The 18,078-nt window shown below is 41.5% G+C and overlaps 1 protein-coding gene across 3 annotated transcripts in view; it reads right to left on the minus strand.

Moving 5' to 3' along the window:
• Window positions 1-18,078, minus strand: part of SLC35F3 (solute carrier family 35 member F3) — a 163,143-nt gene that overhangs the window by 32,621 nt on the left and 112,444 nt on the right. For all 3 annotated transcript variants that reach the window (XM_086877795.1, XM_086877796.1, XM_086877797.1), the window contains one exon: window positions 12,984-13,308. In XM_086877795.1, coding sequence (XP_086733921.1) covers window positions 12,984-13,308 — 325 coding nt within the window. The remainder of the gene's footprint in view (window positions 1-12,983; window positions 13,309-18,078) is intronic.

Here is an 18,078-nt window from a genome sequence, read left to right on the forward strand (position 1 = left end):
AGTTTCTGTTCAAGCAGTGGCAGAAAGCAGGTGAACCTGGCATTCAGCTGGAGACATTTTCCATCTCACTGCAAATCACCTGCTCTGGTTCATTGTGTAGTGGTGGGCTGGAATGAGTAGCTTTGTGTGAACAGGGGAGAGGCATGAGATGTGAAGACTGTGACACAGCTATTGGGAACACTCAGGCACACTGAGGACTACGGGGACATCAGCATGATTTGTACCAAGTCTAATGGAAAAATCAATTAAGTCATTCTCAAAGAAGAAACAAAGCTGCATTAAAAAATCTTGTCTGGTCAGTGCTATTTACATCTTTAATTGCCAGAAAAGGGGAGAACATCAAAACACCGAGGCAGCTATAAACCGAGTCCCTGTGGAGGAGGGATTGACCAAGTAAGCAAGCACTTAAACCAGGACATGTGTTTCAGCTCTCTTCATTTTGTTGAGCTTGGAGGGACTGTGTTCAAAGGCTTGGGTGAGCTGAGTGTGTGCTAAGGAGCTTATCTGCTGGGGTGGGTCAGATCAGCTATGAGAAGCCAAATTAAGATGGCTTGCATCTCACCTGCTGCTACCACCGTATCTTCAGCCTGTCTGTGCTTGTGGGGATGGATCTGCTTACGCCTTACCTCTGGCAGAGAAGAGAGGCTCCTGAGGAGGAGGAAATGTCTGCTGGAAGCCACACATAGATGTTTAGGGCTGTTTGCAGGATTGGGAGGGTGTCTTAGCCTTTTTGTGACTCTGACTCTTTGACAAGCTTTGCTCCTCAGGAAGGAGTGCCATTCAGCATCACCGAGAATCAGCACTGGCACTCCTGAATCTTAGTAATTAGTAAAATTAATTATTAAAGATACAGAAAATAACACTAGCAAGGAATCAGCAGGGTTTGCTGATTACTCCTTCCATTCGGTTCCTAAATGCAGCTGGGGAGCTGGAAGCCAGTCTCAGGTAACTTGCACTAGTCCAGATTCTCATCTTCACCCACCCCAGAGCTGTGCCAACTTGAGATATTTTTGGTTTGAAAAGAGTGTAAATGAACTGAGAGTTTGGCTCATGGGTGAGGATTGGATAACATGATGACAGAAGGGCTTTATAAACATTTATTATTCAAAATCTCTTCTGCAAATGTGAACACGCCTAGGCAATTATCTTGCTTTAGCCGCAGATGGGCAATTTTGATGCAATTATTATGCACCTTCAGTACTACAAAGCTTTCAGTGCCATTCCTTTTGAAAATGTCTGAATTAAACAGAATGAAAAAACTAATGAACTATTGCATCTTTTTCCTGTCAGCTGCACAACATCTTGTAGATGCCATCAGCATGCTTCATGTGGAAGAACTGCGTGGTCATGGCTGTTAGCCCAAAGGCTTGCAAAAGCTGAGTTTTTTGCTGAAGACAAACCCATCTGTAGGCTTCGGTAGCTGAGTTACTCGAGGAAGGATAATTTGTTGTTGCACACTCAGATCATGATGTGAGACTTTATTTGTCATCTCTTTCTCAAATATCCCTAATGAGATGTTACTACATGTCCCCAGAACCTGAGGTTATTTACTGTTCTGTGCTAGACAAAAGCTTTTTGAGACTCCAGATACCAGCCACATAATAGTGGAAAGTGTCTGAAGCCACATTGACAAAGAGAACAGTTTGTTTTTAGCACAATTGCTATGGAAGAAATACACTTGTCTCCATTTTCTTGAAACCACTTGCGTCTGGTTTCTTGCAGCAAACACATCCAGGAAGCCAGCTGTTTTTTGTTTTGTTTTGTTTTAATCCTTAAAACAAAGCAAAGCTCAAGAAATATAAAGCAGCAGACAAGTTAGTTTGCAACTTGGCACCCAAAAGTAAAGTCCACAATTAACTATACATAATAACTGGCACAATTTTCAAGAGCAACTTCCTCATTATTACTCCTGTTCACCTGAATTAAAGCAAATTCACTGCTTACTTTTGAAAAGACTGCAAGAAGATACATTTAGTAGTTTGGCAAAATTTAGTTGCACATTCATTATTGTTAAGAAACAGATCCGTTAACACATGAAATAACTCTTGGTGGTACGATTATATCTTCCCTAGGTGGTTCTGAGTGACTTATCTGCACCTCTTGGATGGCTGCTGAGCCAAACCAAGCCCTGGTGCATCCCAGGCTAAAAGCCAGCAGCCAGCCTCAGGACTCTATACATGAGCACTGCTACAAGAAGCACACTGTCCACTGAAATCACACAGGATTTGTTGAGCCAGCTTAGCTCATGGAGCAGCTGTAAGTACTATTACTCATGGAAATGTTATGTTTCAGCAGAGCTCATACACTCTGCTTCCACAACACACAGTATTTGGCCCACCATCTCTGGTTCCTAAGCATTCACTGACCACTCTTTGACGTTCTTCTTGGTTTTCAAACTCCTGACAGCTCACTAGCACACTGAGAAAAATCACTTTCCTTGTTTCAAATACCTTCCTTATTCTGCTTGATGCCACTTAGCTTTTTCCTCACCTTCCTCAATCCATGCTTTCGCTGATCTTTATCATACTCCTGTATGGTTATCGGTCTTACATGATCATGAGTACAAGTCTGCTACAAAATCCATGTGGAACTTGGTAAGGCATAGGAAAAGTATAGCACAGGATCTATCTGGAACTACAGAAAAGCATGGTTTTGTAAATTGTCTGAAAAGCCTATGAAATCAATAGAGCTCTTTGTTAAATGCTGTAGGACTTTCAGACTGTTTGCCTTAATTGTTAATAATTTCATGAGCAAGGGCAGGTCTGCATGCATTTTAACAGAAAGCAGCTGATCATGTGTCTGTATGTCACTATATCCTCTTCTGGCACACAATTTTTCAACACTAAGTTTTTCTATTTCACTTCTCCAGAATCAAAAGAAACTTCAAAAAAAAGTAGTGGGGAGGATCAAGGCGAATTTCAGTCTGGTAAAAACCTGAGCTCCCCTCTGCAAGACAATACATCTAAATAGTTATTAACTTGATATTTCTAATATTCAGTCAGACAGACAATTTCTGATAGAAAACAGGAAGAAATTAGTTGCTGTGAGGGTGGTGAGGCACTAGAACAGGTTGCCCAGAGAAGCTGTGATGCTACATCCCTGGAAGTGTTTAAGGTCAGGTTGGATGGAGCTTTGAGCAATCTGGTCTAGTGGGAGGTGTCCCTGCCCATGGCGGGGGAGTTGGAACTAGATGATCCTTAAGATCCCTGCCATCCTGTGATGAAATCAGCATTCTGTCATGGGGCTCAGTGGAATTATTCTAGATAGGGTCAAGTGCTGCCTGTACACATCACATTTAATATAGAGAATTTAATGGAATAATGAAAATGCTAGGTGAAAAATTATTTGATTATTAAAAATAAGTTAAGCTCTCCTTTTTGTGGCTTAATACAATTTCTTTTTAAATTTCAAGGTTAATAAAAAAATCAAATGTTTCCTGTTTGAGTCAACATATCTTTGCCTGAGGACAGAAAAACATTTAAGATGGCTGTGGCAAAAAGGGGCAAACAGAATCAGAAAGGGTACATTCACAGCAATATGTTCTGGTATGTGTAATTTTGGGATAATCCTAGAGACAGCACAATAAAAGATATCAGAATAAAAGCACACCTACATGTAATAACAGTTATGCCTCCTCCAGTGTCTGCAGACCACTAATCATTAACAAAATTAAAAGATAGATATGATGTGGCACTGCATTGAGAAGGCTGGACTAGAGCTGCCTCCCCAGGCCTCAGCAGCTAGAATTATGCCATGATTCTGTGACCTGATGTTCAGGGTATCACGGTGAGATGGTCTAACAAGACTACCACTTGTTAGATGGAAAAAATATCAGACAACATTACAGAGCTGTAGTTTCATTTCTCTTCCAGTCAGTCTTAAGAGGTACTGAAAGTAGAGGTGAAATTTTTTGCTATTTTCTTGTGTCCTATTGAATAGGAGTATTTCATATTGGAAGAATTATCTTTCTGTACTTGGAAATCTATATGTACTCCAGCTGAAAGTATAATAAACCAGACTAGTGAAGAATGTTGCAGTTCCAGCGCAAGATACAATTTTCATTTGTCCTGGCTGGACTCTATAATAGATACAGTGAGGAGAGTTAAGTTTAAAAAGTGCAGTATTTTGGTGAAGCAAAACATTTTTTCAGACACAGTGCAAGGGCAAATGCCACATGATGTAGAAGAAAAAGACATAAGACTCCTTCTCTAGCAAATGGATCTGGATTCATACCATCCAAGGTGTCTCACCTCAGTAATGTACTACATGAAGGTTAATAATACTCTGCTGCTGAAGGGGGACTTGTGGGTGCTTGAAGAGACTTGAGATCCCTGAGGCTCAACAGTTGAGGATGCTGAAAGAGATGGGGGATGCAATCCTTCACATAAGGCTTCCAGAGGTCCAGTCCCCCAGTGGAAATCTGAATGTTTCACTCAGGCAGTGGAAGGTTTTTGAAGATGTTTGAAGGGAACATTGCAGCAAGCTCTAACTGCTTGTGAAATAAACAGCTTCAGTAAATGACTAAAAAAGCTCCCAGCTCCAAAGAGAAGGGACACAATTTACAAATTAACAAACCACAAGCAACCAACACCAGCCCTGGGTGGGGAAGAGCACAGTCAGAGATATGAGGAGCAGGGAACAGATGAGGTGCCACAGGAGACTTAGCATAGGCTTGCTTAGCCAAGAGATCCAAACGATATGGCAATGACCATTAAGCCATTAATTAACCACTGTCACCCAAAGCAGGTGAACAAGGTAACAAAACTATATGTTGTTTGCCTTCCCAATTTTTGGATTGGATTCTCTGGCAAAAAACTACTATTTGGAAAGGTATTTTAGCACTGGAAAACAAAATGGTTGTACATGAGTGTGTGAACACATATATGAACCTGTCTGCCTATCAGCTCATACCTTAATATTATTTCCCACCAAAAGCCATTATGGATGTAATACAGACATACAGACAACATTATGTAGCTGCTTGACAGGGTTTTTCAGTTTATGATGCTCGGTTCATATACCTCTGTTGCTGCCAACCTCCACCTTTGGCTATTTGTCCTTTTTTACCACTTATAGCTTTGTCTGGCAAGCAAGGGTGGCCAGCTCCAGGAGACCTGGGCTGAGCAGGATCGTCAGTCAGGTACATGTGCATTTATATGAGGCTGTCTTTTCATACAAACACAAACAATCCTGGGAAATCTGGACACAGTCCATAACCACTAGGCAGCTGGACAAATAGGTTTTTTCCACTTCTGTAGTACTGCCAGCCTCCAACACTTCTCACTGTATCATCTGTCTTTATTGAGAGCTGTTAATTATAGCTACAAAGTCTGTTGCCATACATGCACTTTCCTTTTTTAAAGCAGCTTTAAAGGTAGATGCCTTCAAGGTATTTTGACACAGATCTGAGCTGAAAAAAACAAAAGCAGAATTTCTTATCATTCCTTCCTGGGTTTTGTTGTTATTTTTGTTGCTGCTGTAAACATCACGGAGAATCTATCTAGGACAGTTCCCATTTAATGAGTTTGTGCACTGGGGGTCAAGGCACTTGGTGTGGTGACCAAGGTAAACAACATTCTTCAGAAAGGCCACCTGTGAAACCTTCTTCCATGTTGTGATGATTGGAAAAACAGCAAACCCATGCTCACCTCAGCTTTCTGCTCCTTCCTCTATGCAGTAAACACAATCACACATGGTTTTCCCAGTCCTTTTTTTCCCTTTGCCAGCCATAAAATACAGCTACTTTTCTGTTTGTGTATGCAGGTCATGCCTGGAGGCAGGAAAGGGAGGAGGTGACCCGAGGTCTCTTCAGCCTGGCTTGCTTTTGTCCCATGGTCTCAGTGAGTGCAGAGAGGTCAGATCATCTTGGGTGGGACCAGCAGAGGCAGATTTGCTCTTGAGGTCTCCTGAGAAAAGCCTTAGCAGTGTGGGAGCTTGGCAGCTTGCTTAAGTAACCAGAGGCAGTGTTAATGAAATGCAGTTCAACTACTGACCAGAGAGAGATCATTCAGTGCTGCAAGACACAACATTTTTTTTCCAAGCAAAAGCCATTACATAAATACATTGTTTTCATAGCACATGCCCTGTCTGCAGGTAACAAGAACAATTACTTTTCTTTCTAGTCCTTGCCTCAAGTGCTGTTACCTCATAGGAGGCAGATAATGTAATTATTTTGAAGCATCTGTTCAAGCCACAGCAGAGGAGAGAAAAGTAATGGAACAACAAGACAAAATTACAGGACATACTTAATTCAATCATCCTTGGAATGATTTTGCACCAGGCTCAAGATTAAAGAATGTGGGCTTCTCCAGATCAGGCAGTAGCCAATTTTTATTCAAATTAGCACTTCCCAATAGTCCAAAAGCCCAGAAGAGGTGATTCTCAACAGATGAAGGCTCTTCAGATTAAGGGAAAGCTTTTCACAGGACATGAATGTTAGGCTCTTTTCAGAACATCATGGTCTGAAAAACAAATGCAAACTCCAAGTATAATCTGTGAGATTAAATTAGAAAGGACTGGTGTCCTAAAGAAGGACCCATGACCATTTTCTCACAAAAGCTAAGACATGAGTTCTCAGAGACAGTGTTAGCTACCTGAATAGAAGGAATTAGCAAATCAGTCAAACAGAAATTTAAAATAAATCTCTCAAAGGTATTTCCAGGAGGTTTAGAAAAGGAGATAAGCATATGAATGCCACCTCATGTTCCTGACGCCACCGTGCAGGTTTACCATTGTGAGAGCTACCTCCAGAGAAGCTAAGACTGGGCCATTCATTTTGTGGCTTTCTGCCAGCCACTCACATCAAGAGTCTGATGCAGGTACCAAGCTCCATACCATGCATTTGAGGGAGAGAAAAATTATCACCTTCACCATGGTCCAGAAGCAGTTTTATAAGCTTTTCAATGGAAGACATTGAGACGAGCAGTATCTCAATTCTAGTTAGGTGCCTAAATCTGGGATGGTGGAGGGCTTCCACTAGCAGCCAGTTTGACCATGGCCTTTTCTCTTTCTCCTCACCCTTTCCTCCTGTTTACCTTACATGCCTCACATTTGTGTTTCTGCTGTAGGTTTTGCTCTCCCTGTGAATTCTGTGGGGAAACCAGATGTTCAGCTCCAAGCTGGAAGTGCTGGAATATGTAGTGTGACACTGAGAAGCCAGCTGTGTCACATTTCCTCCCTAATCCAACCCCTAGTACTGTCTTCAGAGGAGACCAATGTGAACAGGAGGCTACTGTAGAAAAATTCTAGAGCTGTTACTTTCTCAGGAACCGGCAGTCTGTAGAGCGTATTTTTGAGAGCTGGCTGAGAAAATTTTGTTTCAGGAGGTAGAAAGACCAAGGGACCATGACATTAATCACCTAAGAAAACAAGTGTCCCCAAAGATCAGCTGGAACCACGACTCATGGAATCATCTGGCCATAGTACAGCGTAGCTGTATTCTGTCAAGGCAGCAGTGAGAAGCCACCTCCAGACCCCTGTGGGGTGATGGCACGCCCATCCCACCTGGCATGGGGACACACTTTCCTCTTCAAAAGGCAAGAAACAGCAGCTACTGCAGGTTTCATCAAAAAGTGGTAGCTACTTGACTTGAGAAACAGAAGTTAACAGCATCACCCTGAGCTTGGTGGCTTGGGCTTCAGCTGAGCTAAGCCCAAATGGATGCTCCATGACCAAGCATGATGCCATAGGGACAGCAGGCTGGACACATGTCCACCAGCACTGAAAAGTGCATATTCACTGAAAACAGTCAGAGAAGTGATACAGTGGGCCATCAGTAACACAACACTGCCAGCAGCTCAGACAAAGATGACTACAATTATCATAAACCTCTTGTACAATAGCCACATCTTCTTTTAATTAATTGTTTTGATACCAAGCACAAAGGTGAGTCCTGACAGATGACTATAGAGATCAAACTGATTTCTTGCTTTAGACAGCAAACTGATTTAAACTGGACTTATTCCTAACTGGTTGAACGCTGGTAAGAATCAGATGCTTTCTCTTTTCATTTCAATGGTTTATTTTGTTTCTTGGTTGTTTATTTATTCATTATTATTATTATTATTATTATTATTATTATTATTATTATTATTGTTTTCCCTAAGAAGCTAACGTGAACTTGAAATGTAAAGTGATTTTATTTTGAGGACCACAAAGTAAATAGGTAGTATTTTAAGGACAATGTTCTGAATTAGACAAATAGAGTTTATAAACTGAAGGTTTTTGAAAGAAAACATGCTTCATTGGGTGACATTTGCTAAAAACACTTGCATTTGTCATGTCTTGATGCCTCCACAGCTTATTTATGACTCTCTTAATGCTGTCTGCTCTGGTGGCGAAGCTCCCATCTAAGTAGTAATATAAATCAGCAGGATGCCAAAAGTTAACCACACTGCAACATTTTAATGCTGCTGGGTAAGAGAGACTCACGAACACAAACCACCGAAAAATCAATAGTAAAACAGCATCCAGTCATGCCAAATGGCTCTGACCTTCTTTCCCCTTAGAGCTTCATCATGGCCAGGGGTTTGGTTACCAGTGGGGTTCTCTGCCTGCTGCAGAAAAGCAGGGCAGTATCCATGGTGCAGTGAATTGCACTTCATATGAGACAGGATCAAACTAATGGACTCAACTGCTTGTAACACTGGGGGTGGTGGCTAGTGTCTCGTCTTTTCCATCATAGCAGAAAAACTTGTGAATGCCTGTGAATACCTGTTTCACACCTGTGAAACACATTTAGAAACTGGCCCTGATAATTAATTCTCCTGAATCTCAAGTGAAGCTATGGCACTACTTCATGGTCCCTGAAGAATCAAATCTCAATTCTGAGCCCATGGGCATATATATCAAAAGCGACTTTTGTGAAGTCAATATGTTGGTACATCAGAGTAAGTCCTCTACCATTGTTGCACCAGTATTTTGATTCAGTTGCAAAGACATGACAATTCTTCAGTGTTACCTGTAACCTTTTCTTTATTTTCAAAGAAAAATCTACAAATTCTGGAAGATGAATGGCAGATAATTTGGGGGCAATACAGAGACAAAACTCTGAATCAATGAAAAAGAACATTCTAAAACACGTTCAAATGTGGCTGCAGATCAGCGCAGGCACTGCACTGTGATGATTCTTTCATTCCAACACCCAACATATCAGGTGCATTCAAGCTTTCAGAAGAGGTTTAGTTCTAGCTTCTGGTGTTTTCTAAAGCTTTATGAAATAAAAATCAAGGCCTAAACTATAAGTAAATAATCCTGCAAACTATTCTTGAAAGCCCATTCCATTCCTTCTCAAAAAAGTCATTAGATAAGACTATACCATCAAAATAAACAAGCTTTCTGAGGTAGTTTTCTAAAATATAAACAAGCCCCTCCATTATTCCTCCCAGGTGGAACACAGAGGGTGAATCTTTATAAAAGGCATGTTTTCTGCCCAGAGATACACAAAGCTAAGCAATATCTTGCAGAGATTTTAATTTAATCTTTCATGTAGCCAGGGAGTTTTAAGCCCTAGTGCTTTTAATTTATGTTACCTCATAAATTAATAATGTAGGTATGATGGAGGATAGCTCATCAGATTAAATGTGTCATTTTATAAAGCAGTTTGGAAGCAGAAAGTATGAAGTACTCTTAAATGATGCATTAGGTGCACAAATCATTACATGTGTTATTTCTGGACTGGACAATGGTTGAAATGAATAAGAATTTAGTTACAGTAATTTTATTTTAAGGTAGTGAGCACTTGCACAAGAAGTAGCAGTGATGCTGACCCTGGTACGCTCTTCTATGACCTTCCAGAGCTCTCTGTATCACTTCCATGCACGCAGTCCTGTGCCACGACACCTTTGGTAGCAACCATGGGAGAGGTTCTCTCTGAGCAGTCTACACTTGAGCACAACCCTGGCAGCATTTGATGGAGCTACACAGGGAGTACAGAGCAGTTAGAAGTGAATGCATGAGTTCTGGTTTGCTATGAAGAGTGACTCTCTCCCCATGGTGTGGACATGCTGAGAATCTACTTCAGCTAAAACAGCAAGTTCCTTACCGTGCAATACGGTTCAGTCATAAGTTCTTAATACTTCACATTGTGGCCTAGTACTCAAAATCTGATAAAGAAAATTAATAAACCTGCTCTTACATTCAATGTGCCTCTAAAAAAATTTGGTGGCAAATTTACTACTGTTATACATCCTATTAAAAGGGAAAAAAACATCCGGTTTTCTGTCATAAACCAGCTGAAAACTGATTTATGTCCATGACAGGTATGTTCTTTTGTGAGACTACAAAACATAAAAATTAATGTATTTACTGCATAGTAAACATACTGGTGCAATACAATAGGAATTTAAAAACTGTAATAAACCATAAAATCTGTGCAGGAGGGACTACACGTCTATTCACTGTTGCTACATTTTATGATCCCCCTTTTGTGTATTTTTCCTGGTGGTTGCTGATTTTCACATGCCTTATAACTGTATAGGGGGGTAGCCAAAGCACACCTGCTGGCTCCGGCACCTTCAGGAAGGGGAGGTGTGAAAGCACTGCCTGTGCCACATGGAGGGGAGGCTGAGCAGCCCAGTCCTGCTGGGGTGGGTGGGTAGGTGTCCTGGGGGAGCTTTGCTGCCAAAAAACATTAGGTACCTGTGGATTTTAGCAGCCTGTGTAGGCAAAATCTGAGAATCCCTTCCTTTTCTACTTCGCTGCTAAGGTGACTTAAACATCATATTTCCACCTTCTCCCATTATCACCTTTTAATTTATCTTGTTCCAAATTCCTGCCAGAGATCTCAGGTAAGATGTAAAATATAGATAAAAGTGAAGGATAAAAGAAATAGAAAGTGATTATGCCAGTTTCTTTACAGTTCTAGGTCACAATTGTCTTCTTTTAACTACCCAGAAGTCTGTGAAATATCTCCCTACTGTGTCCAGCCATGTCTGGTCTGCAAGCTTTCCTGGAGATGGTGATGATTCATATGGAGCAAAGTCCCTGTGTACCTCTTTCTTTATATATCTGCACACATACATAACCTGGAAGAAGGGAGGAATAATTAGGAGGTGAGGCTGGACTGCAGTGCTTGGGTTTATTGGCATATACATGTGACAGCTGTAATGGAGCAAGCAGATGAACAGTAAATAATTTCACAGTAACTCTTGGTGCAGCACCACCAAAAGGCCTCAGTGTAGATAGGGGACATGCTGAGGCAGACACTAGGTAAACACATGGTAAGGGGGAGTCCTCCCTCCTCCCTGAAGGACTGGCTCCTCCAAAAGAACAGAGAGTACAAGGAAATCAGAGGTTTGCAGTGACTTGCTCCAAACCACAGACCAAACCTGCAGCAAAGCTGGGAGCTGCAGCCGCATCTCCAAATGCACACATCTTCCCTGACACACAGAAAAATCTCTCTAAGTTAACCCTATTCAGTCTGCTTGTCAGACACACAAACACACACTCTTTATGAAGCCTGGGCAAACCTACTGCTAATGATGTCCCCCTGCATCCCAAACAGGCTGCAGGGCTTGCACCTGCTCTTCAATTCAGCCTTCATTTAATTAATGAAAGACATAAAATTACCAACTGTATCAATTTACTGCAGCAATGAGTACAGTGCTCTGGGTTTTTAACCCCAGGGATCTGGCAAACCACAACCACTCACCCCAGAATTCAGCAGTATTTAAAACATTATCTGAGAGCAGCTGGGAAGAAAAATACTTAAAACCAAAGAAATAAAAAGGTATTTGCTTTTAGGCTAGCATTTGTTGCTGTTTTTAGATTAAGCTGTAGCTTTCTGTAACCTCCATATTCCTCTTATCTATGAATCAACCATATTTGATGTGAACAAATACAACCTGAAAACTGAAATCCAGGAAACATGGCACTCAACAAACTGCCTTTAGAACTTCTAGATCCTGCTCAAGAACCTGCAGTGAATGGTCATATCCACTATCTGCAGCCCCCACATTATGTAAAAGTTGAAGAAACCGTAATGATGGCTAAGCAGTAAAATTTCTTAACCCTAGACATCTGAGGTAGAGCGTTTCCTGAGTAACGTGGTTTCTTCGATTTTTCTTGTAGTAAGTTTCCACCTTGCTGCTGCGCAGCTGGGAGCTGAGAAATGTGTACTTCTTACTGTTTACTTTTCTGAGCTACTTCATTAAAAGTCTATGAGCCCCACTGTGTAACAGAAGGGGAAAAGGTTGTTCACATCCTTCCACGTATCAGGGAAGCTCTCTGACATGGGACATCTTGATGGCTGAGTCATCCCATCTGTCCCAGACACCTCTCAGGCCAAAATGAGCAGAGCAGAGCTGAGGGAGTGCTCAGTGAGAGGCAGTCCTTCAAGCAGACAAGAGCATCCTCAGCCTCTCACAGAGGACAGGCACTCAGGGCTTTCCATGAGCGACTCAGGCTTTGCGGGTTTGGCTTGCTCTAACGACAAGGTGTGCTGAAGACAAAGTGCTGCCTTTGGTTATGACTGCGCTTCCTCCCGGAAATAAACATAACAGCTCAAGTTTAACTGGGATCAGAGCTTGGCCTTTGATGTCAAGGGCGTAGTGCCAGGAAAATACTGCAGTTCTTTTTGTTCAGCTATTCAAGGCTCTGCTCTAGACCTGAGCTTGGAAAAGAAAATCTTAGCTTACTCAGAGACTGACACAGAAGTCAGCCATGGGCAGGGGAAAGAGATATTAATAAAAAAAAAAATACGTTTGCAGAAAACTCTGGATAAATAACTACAGAAAATGCAGACTTTCATTACATGACTTGAATGTGTTGGAAATAAATCTGGATTTCTTACTTCTGGAGTGAAATTATATTAGGAATAATAAAAGCACCTAACATAGGACACACAATGAACTCAGACCATCCTTTAACAAACCTGGAGAGGATACAAACACAAGTTTGATGGAACTGACTGATTTGAACAAAATGTCTGTGAAATGCAGAGCAGCATGCAAGAGCCATGGGTTTAAAAGCAGAAGCTCCCATACCTGTATCTTTGCTTTGGAGACTGCTTTTCAGCTGACTTAAAAACATGTCCAAGGTAATACAAAGGAAAGAATAAAAAGTTCCAGTTTGTTGCAAACCACGTTAGAGTGAAGGGTGCATCGAATTTCTTAAAGGTCAGTTTTGCTAGCTGGGTTGAACCTGACCAAGAGGAGCAGACACCCAGGACCACGGCCACACCCCAGAAAATCTTCTTGAGTTGCGTCACGGAACATTTCCAGCAGCAGCGGTTCACCCTTCCACTGCCTTCCGCCCCAGCTTGCATCTGTGCTTCGGCTGGGGCTGGAGACTCCCGGGAGCGCTCATCCCCTGCAGAGGAGAAAACACATGGATTACTAAGGATATCCATCCTGCATTTTAGTTTTCAAATCTTAGGCCCTTCTGAAGTCACGTGGAGCTTTACGAGCAAAGGAGCCCACCGGATCTTGCCACAAAATGTCCTTTGTTTTTAGATCATTGCAAAGCCTCTGGTTGAACTGAAGCATAATTAGAATGCAAATAACAATTATCACCTCTAGATTTAGAAGCCGTTGGGTAAAATGAAAGTGAAAATTACATGTTGCTTTGATGTACATAGAAAGGCTTAACACACCACTTAAACTCACGCTGTCGGGATGTGTAAATGAACGAAAAATGTGGTACTGAGTTTGATAAAGCAGCAAGGGGGATTATAACAGCACTTGAAATTGTTATTGTCTTGGAAAATGCAGAAATGGCCAGTTTATGGAATATGGTGTTTCTTAAAAGAGAGGGAAGGCAACATATTTAATCTTGAAGTTAAGCAAAATCACTGCAACAAGAACAGTGTGTGTGATTAATAATGAATTGGATCACCAGGCATTTCAGTGATCCCTGGAAAAACAGGTCTCCTGTGGCTGTAGCCAGATGGCAAAAACTAGACCAACCACGAAGTCCATCTCTGACCAGGTAATCCTAAGGTTTTTTAATTCAAGTCCTGCACAACTGAGGCTGGACTGGAGCTTTGTCCCATTATAACTAAGTCTAGCATGCTGCTGGAAATTTTTCACCTAAAAACCTTGCCCCTCCAACCCTCAAACATGAATTCATAAAGTCCTGATACCCTACAGCTGTCAGTCAAAAGTATTTCCAGCTTCTAAATGAATGAGCAAAGGAGGCTAGCTGGCTGAGTTCTCACAGAGATCAAAACTGTGACCAGACTGTCACTGTGCAGACCTCAGCAGCAGGCCACTGCCTTTAGGGCTTTCTACCTGCCTTTCTTGAATTCACCCCATTCAACATCTGCTGAAGTTGTCAGTCACCCACACACAGCACTCAGCAGTGATTTCTCTAAGAGGCTGACTGCATTTTAGTTGGTCCATTACCTAAAGCAGGAAGTAACAGTAGTTCATGTTGAAATCCAGGAATCTACAACGTCAAAACTGTCCAGAATTTACTGCATGCATTGAAAGGTTAAAACATGTAAGTTGAACTGGGACAATGAGAGACTGTAATATTGCCAAACATTTATATATATTCAAGGCAGACTAAGAGAAGTCCACATTAAAAAATAAAAAAAAATAAAATTAATAAATAAATCCTTCATTATCCTGGTGTGAATTAGTATGTGGAATGCAAAATCTCTTATTTCAAGCTAACCTAAATTTGAATTTATATGACCTAATACATTATGAAAGAAAATGTTTCTTTCTATGGAAAGAACTATTTTGTTATTTCCCTACAGATAAGAAATGCATGATCTGAGCTAAAAGTACCATTAGTTTGCCTGGTAAAGCTGTATTTTATAGCAAAAAGGATTGTGGCCTCTGTTTGATGGCCTGATATCTAAAAAAAATGTACAGCAGCAAAGATATAAACATCTAGCCTCTTTGTGTGGCTTTCAGAGAGATAAGAATGTTTCTGATCTCTCCACTTATTTCAGTTTTCAACAGAAGATTGTGTGGACAGCCTCCCACATAACAAGAGATGCACCAGCAAGCCAATGGATTGTCCAAAGTTAATGTGACCTTGTATTAAACACATAATGGAAAGGTTACTACCTTTGGTTACCTGTCAAATGTTTGAATCGAAAAACGACTGCCTGTGAATGCTCAGCTCATTCAAAATAATTCTGAAGCATTTTCTTAGTAATACATTGTTTGTAACTAATGTTTCTTGTCTCACTTGCTGCACAAACTAGTGTCAGGGTTCAGTTTGTACCAAACAAGGGTACACTCATTTCTTTTAACTTCACCATATAATGGGCAGTTGCCAGTGCCCTCTTTGCTATCCACCACACAAGTCCCAGAATGATTACCAAATATTTCCTTTCCACTCAAGATTTTCTTCTGGGCATTGTCACTGCAACACTAAACACTTCACACACCCGAAAAAAGTACATTCTTCCCTTGGACCACTGGGTTTCTGGGCACAGAAAAAAACAAATTCAGGAAGCTGGTGTGCCAAATGAGAACTGAAGAGGGGTTTGTGCCTCTGTGTCAATGCAACATCACACAGAGTTTATGTTTTTGAAACTGCTTGGAGGGGTGTGCAAAAATGGTCCTCCTCCTTGAGACAGACAGTGGGGCATCTGCCATTCACATCTTTCTGCAGTTACTCCCTGGGGAAACAGGAAACCAGGATTTAAACCACTCCTGCTAAAGATATTCAACATTAGGGAATGTGTTTAAATCTACTAGGGTATATGAGAATTTAAGATGAGTCGCTGCTGTGGTGCTTCACAACACGGAAGCTGTGTTATTTTTTCTGAAATGAGAATCACTCACAATTGTCTGATGAACCAGACAACATCTGGCAATACAGTGTTGATAGACAGCCCACTACAGACACTGTGGTGAAGATCTTCCCCCCTGTGAAGGACTGAAGCCACCTGCACAGGTCACCATTGTACTGTGCACGTACACAAGAGTCAGCAGTTCATCTGGACAGCTTGGAAGTCACTGCCCTCTACTCTGTTCCATGGCAGTTGCTCCCTAAAGCTGAATTTTCTAATGTTTTCTTTTGCTACATAGGCAAAATTACTTGTCTGGGTATATTTAATTTTGTGTTAAACACACTCACAGAAACATTTGCTTTCAGCAATAGACAATACTGCATCTATGACTTCTAAAATGAACTTGCATCAGAAAGGTTAACTTTCTAGGGATGTTCATGCTTTTGATGTATTTACAGACTGGAGGGACTAAAAACTTATCCCATGCACAATGGATTTCATGATGGTAGGGGTAAAAATCACTATCTGATGATTAACAGTTTCAAGCTGAGACTTGTAACATCTGTCAGTATTTATAGTATCTTTCAGTGAAACTTTATTGTGTCCTCATGATTTCTGGTGCTGCTGGAGAGTTAGATGCCAAATGGACACAGATTTTTCTAGTAGATGCGCCACTGATCTGGAGGATACTTGTGACATAATCTGCCCCCAAAAACCAGATTTTCTTTGAAGAGGGTGGACCCTACCTATGATATGCACTCATGTGGTCCCATCCCCTCATTTACTGTGGAGGTCACTGGCCTGCCAGCTGGCAAACATAAAATCCAGATCTGTAGTTTACCTTGTCTAGTCCCTGTGTCTCTGCTGGAGACATTTTCCTCACCCAAACCACATGTGCACAGATGGGGTGACACTAAACACATACATGGTTGAAAAGCTTCTTTCTCTCTAACACTGCACAAGAGTCAGCTGGCAACAGAATGCACATGAATTTAAAGATGGAAAAATGTCGTTTTAGAATCGATGAGACAGGACATTGAAGAATTTATTTCTGCAGACTTTTAATGTGTTTCTTCCATTGCTTCCTGCAGCATGCTGAGAAGTAGTAGTATATGCTACTGTATCCCCCAAAAGAACAAATTAAGATACTGAGGTAGAGGAAAAATGCCTATTTACTATTTTTGGTTTTTTGTTGTCCCTTTTGTTCATGCATTTTCCTTTTTCATAAATCCCAAATGAAACCATTCCTCCTCCCTCTCCCCCTCCCTTTCGGTCCAACCTCTCTCCCATGGCATTCAGAAACAAAGCAAGGAAATAATCTCCAAAGCTACTGCCAATGCCATTAACCTCAGAAAACAGCTGTCCTTCTGTTTTTCTGTTATGGCTAAGACTCCCCTCAGGTGACTGTGGATGCCTGTAGCAAGGCCCATCTATACCCATGCTATTTACTCCCCAGACCCAGCTGAAGGCCATGAAGCAAGACGCACGGGAAAGAACTACACCTTTAAACTATTAAAGTAACACCTTTAAATAGGCTGTCCTGGCCTCTTCTAAAGCCTCTGCAAGAGTCTTAAGACTCCTGTGCACAGCTAGACAGCTATAGGGTTACTGTAGCCCCACACTGTACCTAAATGTGTGTATTAAAAATATGATACTGATAAAAACCAAGGGTGGCATTCATCGTCTTAGTTTGAGACATCTGCCGTGACGACTTGTGTATCTGAGACAGTGATTTACACTTTCTGCATAGTTAGTAGACAGAAAAAAGACATTTCCATAGCACGATTTATCTCCTCCTAAAGTAGATGATTAAAAGGAGCCAGATGAATCACTCCCTCTGAGTGCTTGTTTCTCTCCACCAGCACTAAACAGTCTGGGGCGACAAGCTGGAAGTAGGTGTCTCTGGTGTGGGTGTCTGAAGCTGGGTGAGATGAGTCCCACCTCTCCACCACTGCTGTCAGGAACAGAGGGTAAAGCCACCACAGACAGCGCTGGTGGACTCAGAGCTGTGCAGTGCCACATGAACATATTTAGCTGTCATCAATGACCTGCTTTAGCTGCTGTCAGCTAGTCAGCAACTCAGGCAAGAAAGCATTACACAAGTGCTGGGTGCCCTTTCCAACCCTTCAGAGTGAGAAAGTGACCCTTACAGACTAAGATCCTGACTATTAGGGACCAAAACATGTACCTAATGATAATGCACAACTCTTACAGGTTCTCCAGGCTAGGAATGTGCTTCAAAATAAGAATATTCTTAAACAGTTCTTTAAATCAGGCTTCTGGAAAAAAGTTCTGATAAAAAGAAAAACCCTCACAGGTCTCTGACAATTATAAATGAGACATCCTGAAGGTATTTCCATTTTGCCAGCCTGTCAAATGTTTTGTAA

Source organism: Cyanistes caeruleus, chromosome 2 (assembly GCF_971803275.1).
Source record: "Cyanistes caeruleus chromosome 2, bCyaCae1.hap1.1, whole genome shotgun sequence".
Classification (NCBI taxonomy): domain Eukaryota; kingdom Metazoa; phylum Chordata; class Aves; order Passeriformes; family Paridae; genus Cyanistes; species Cyanistes caeruleus.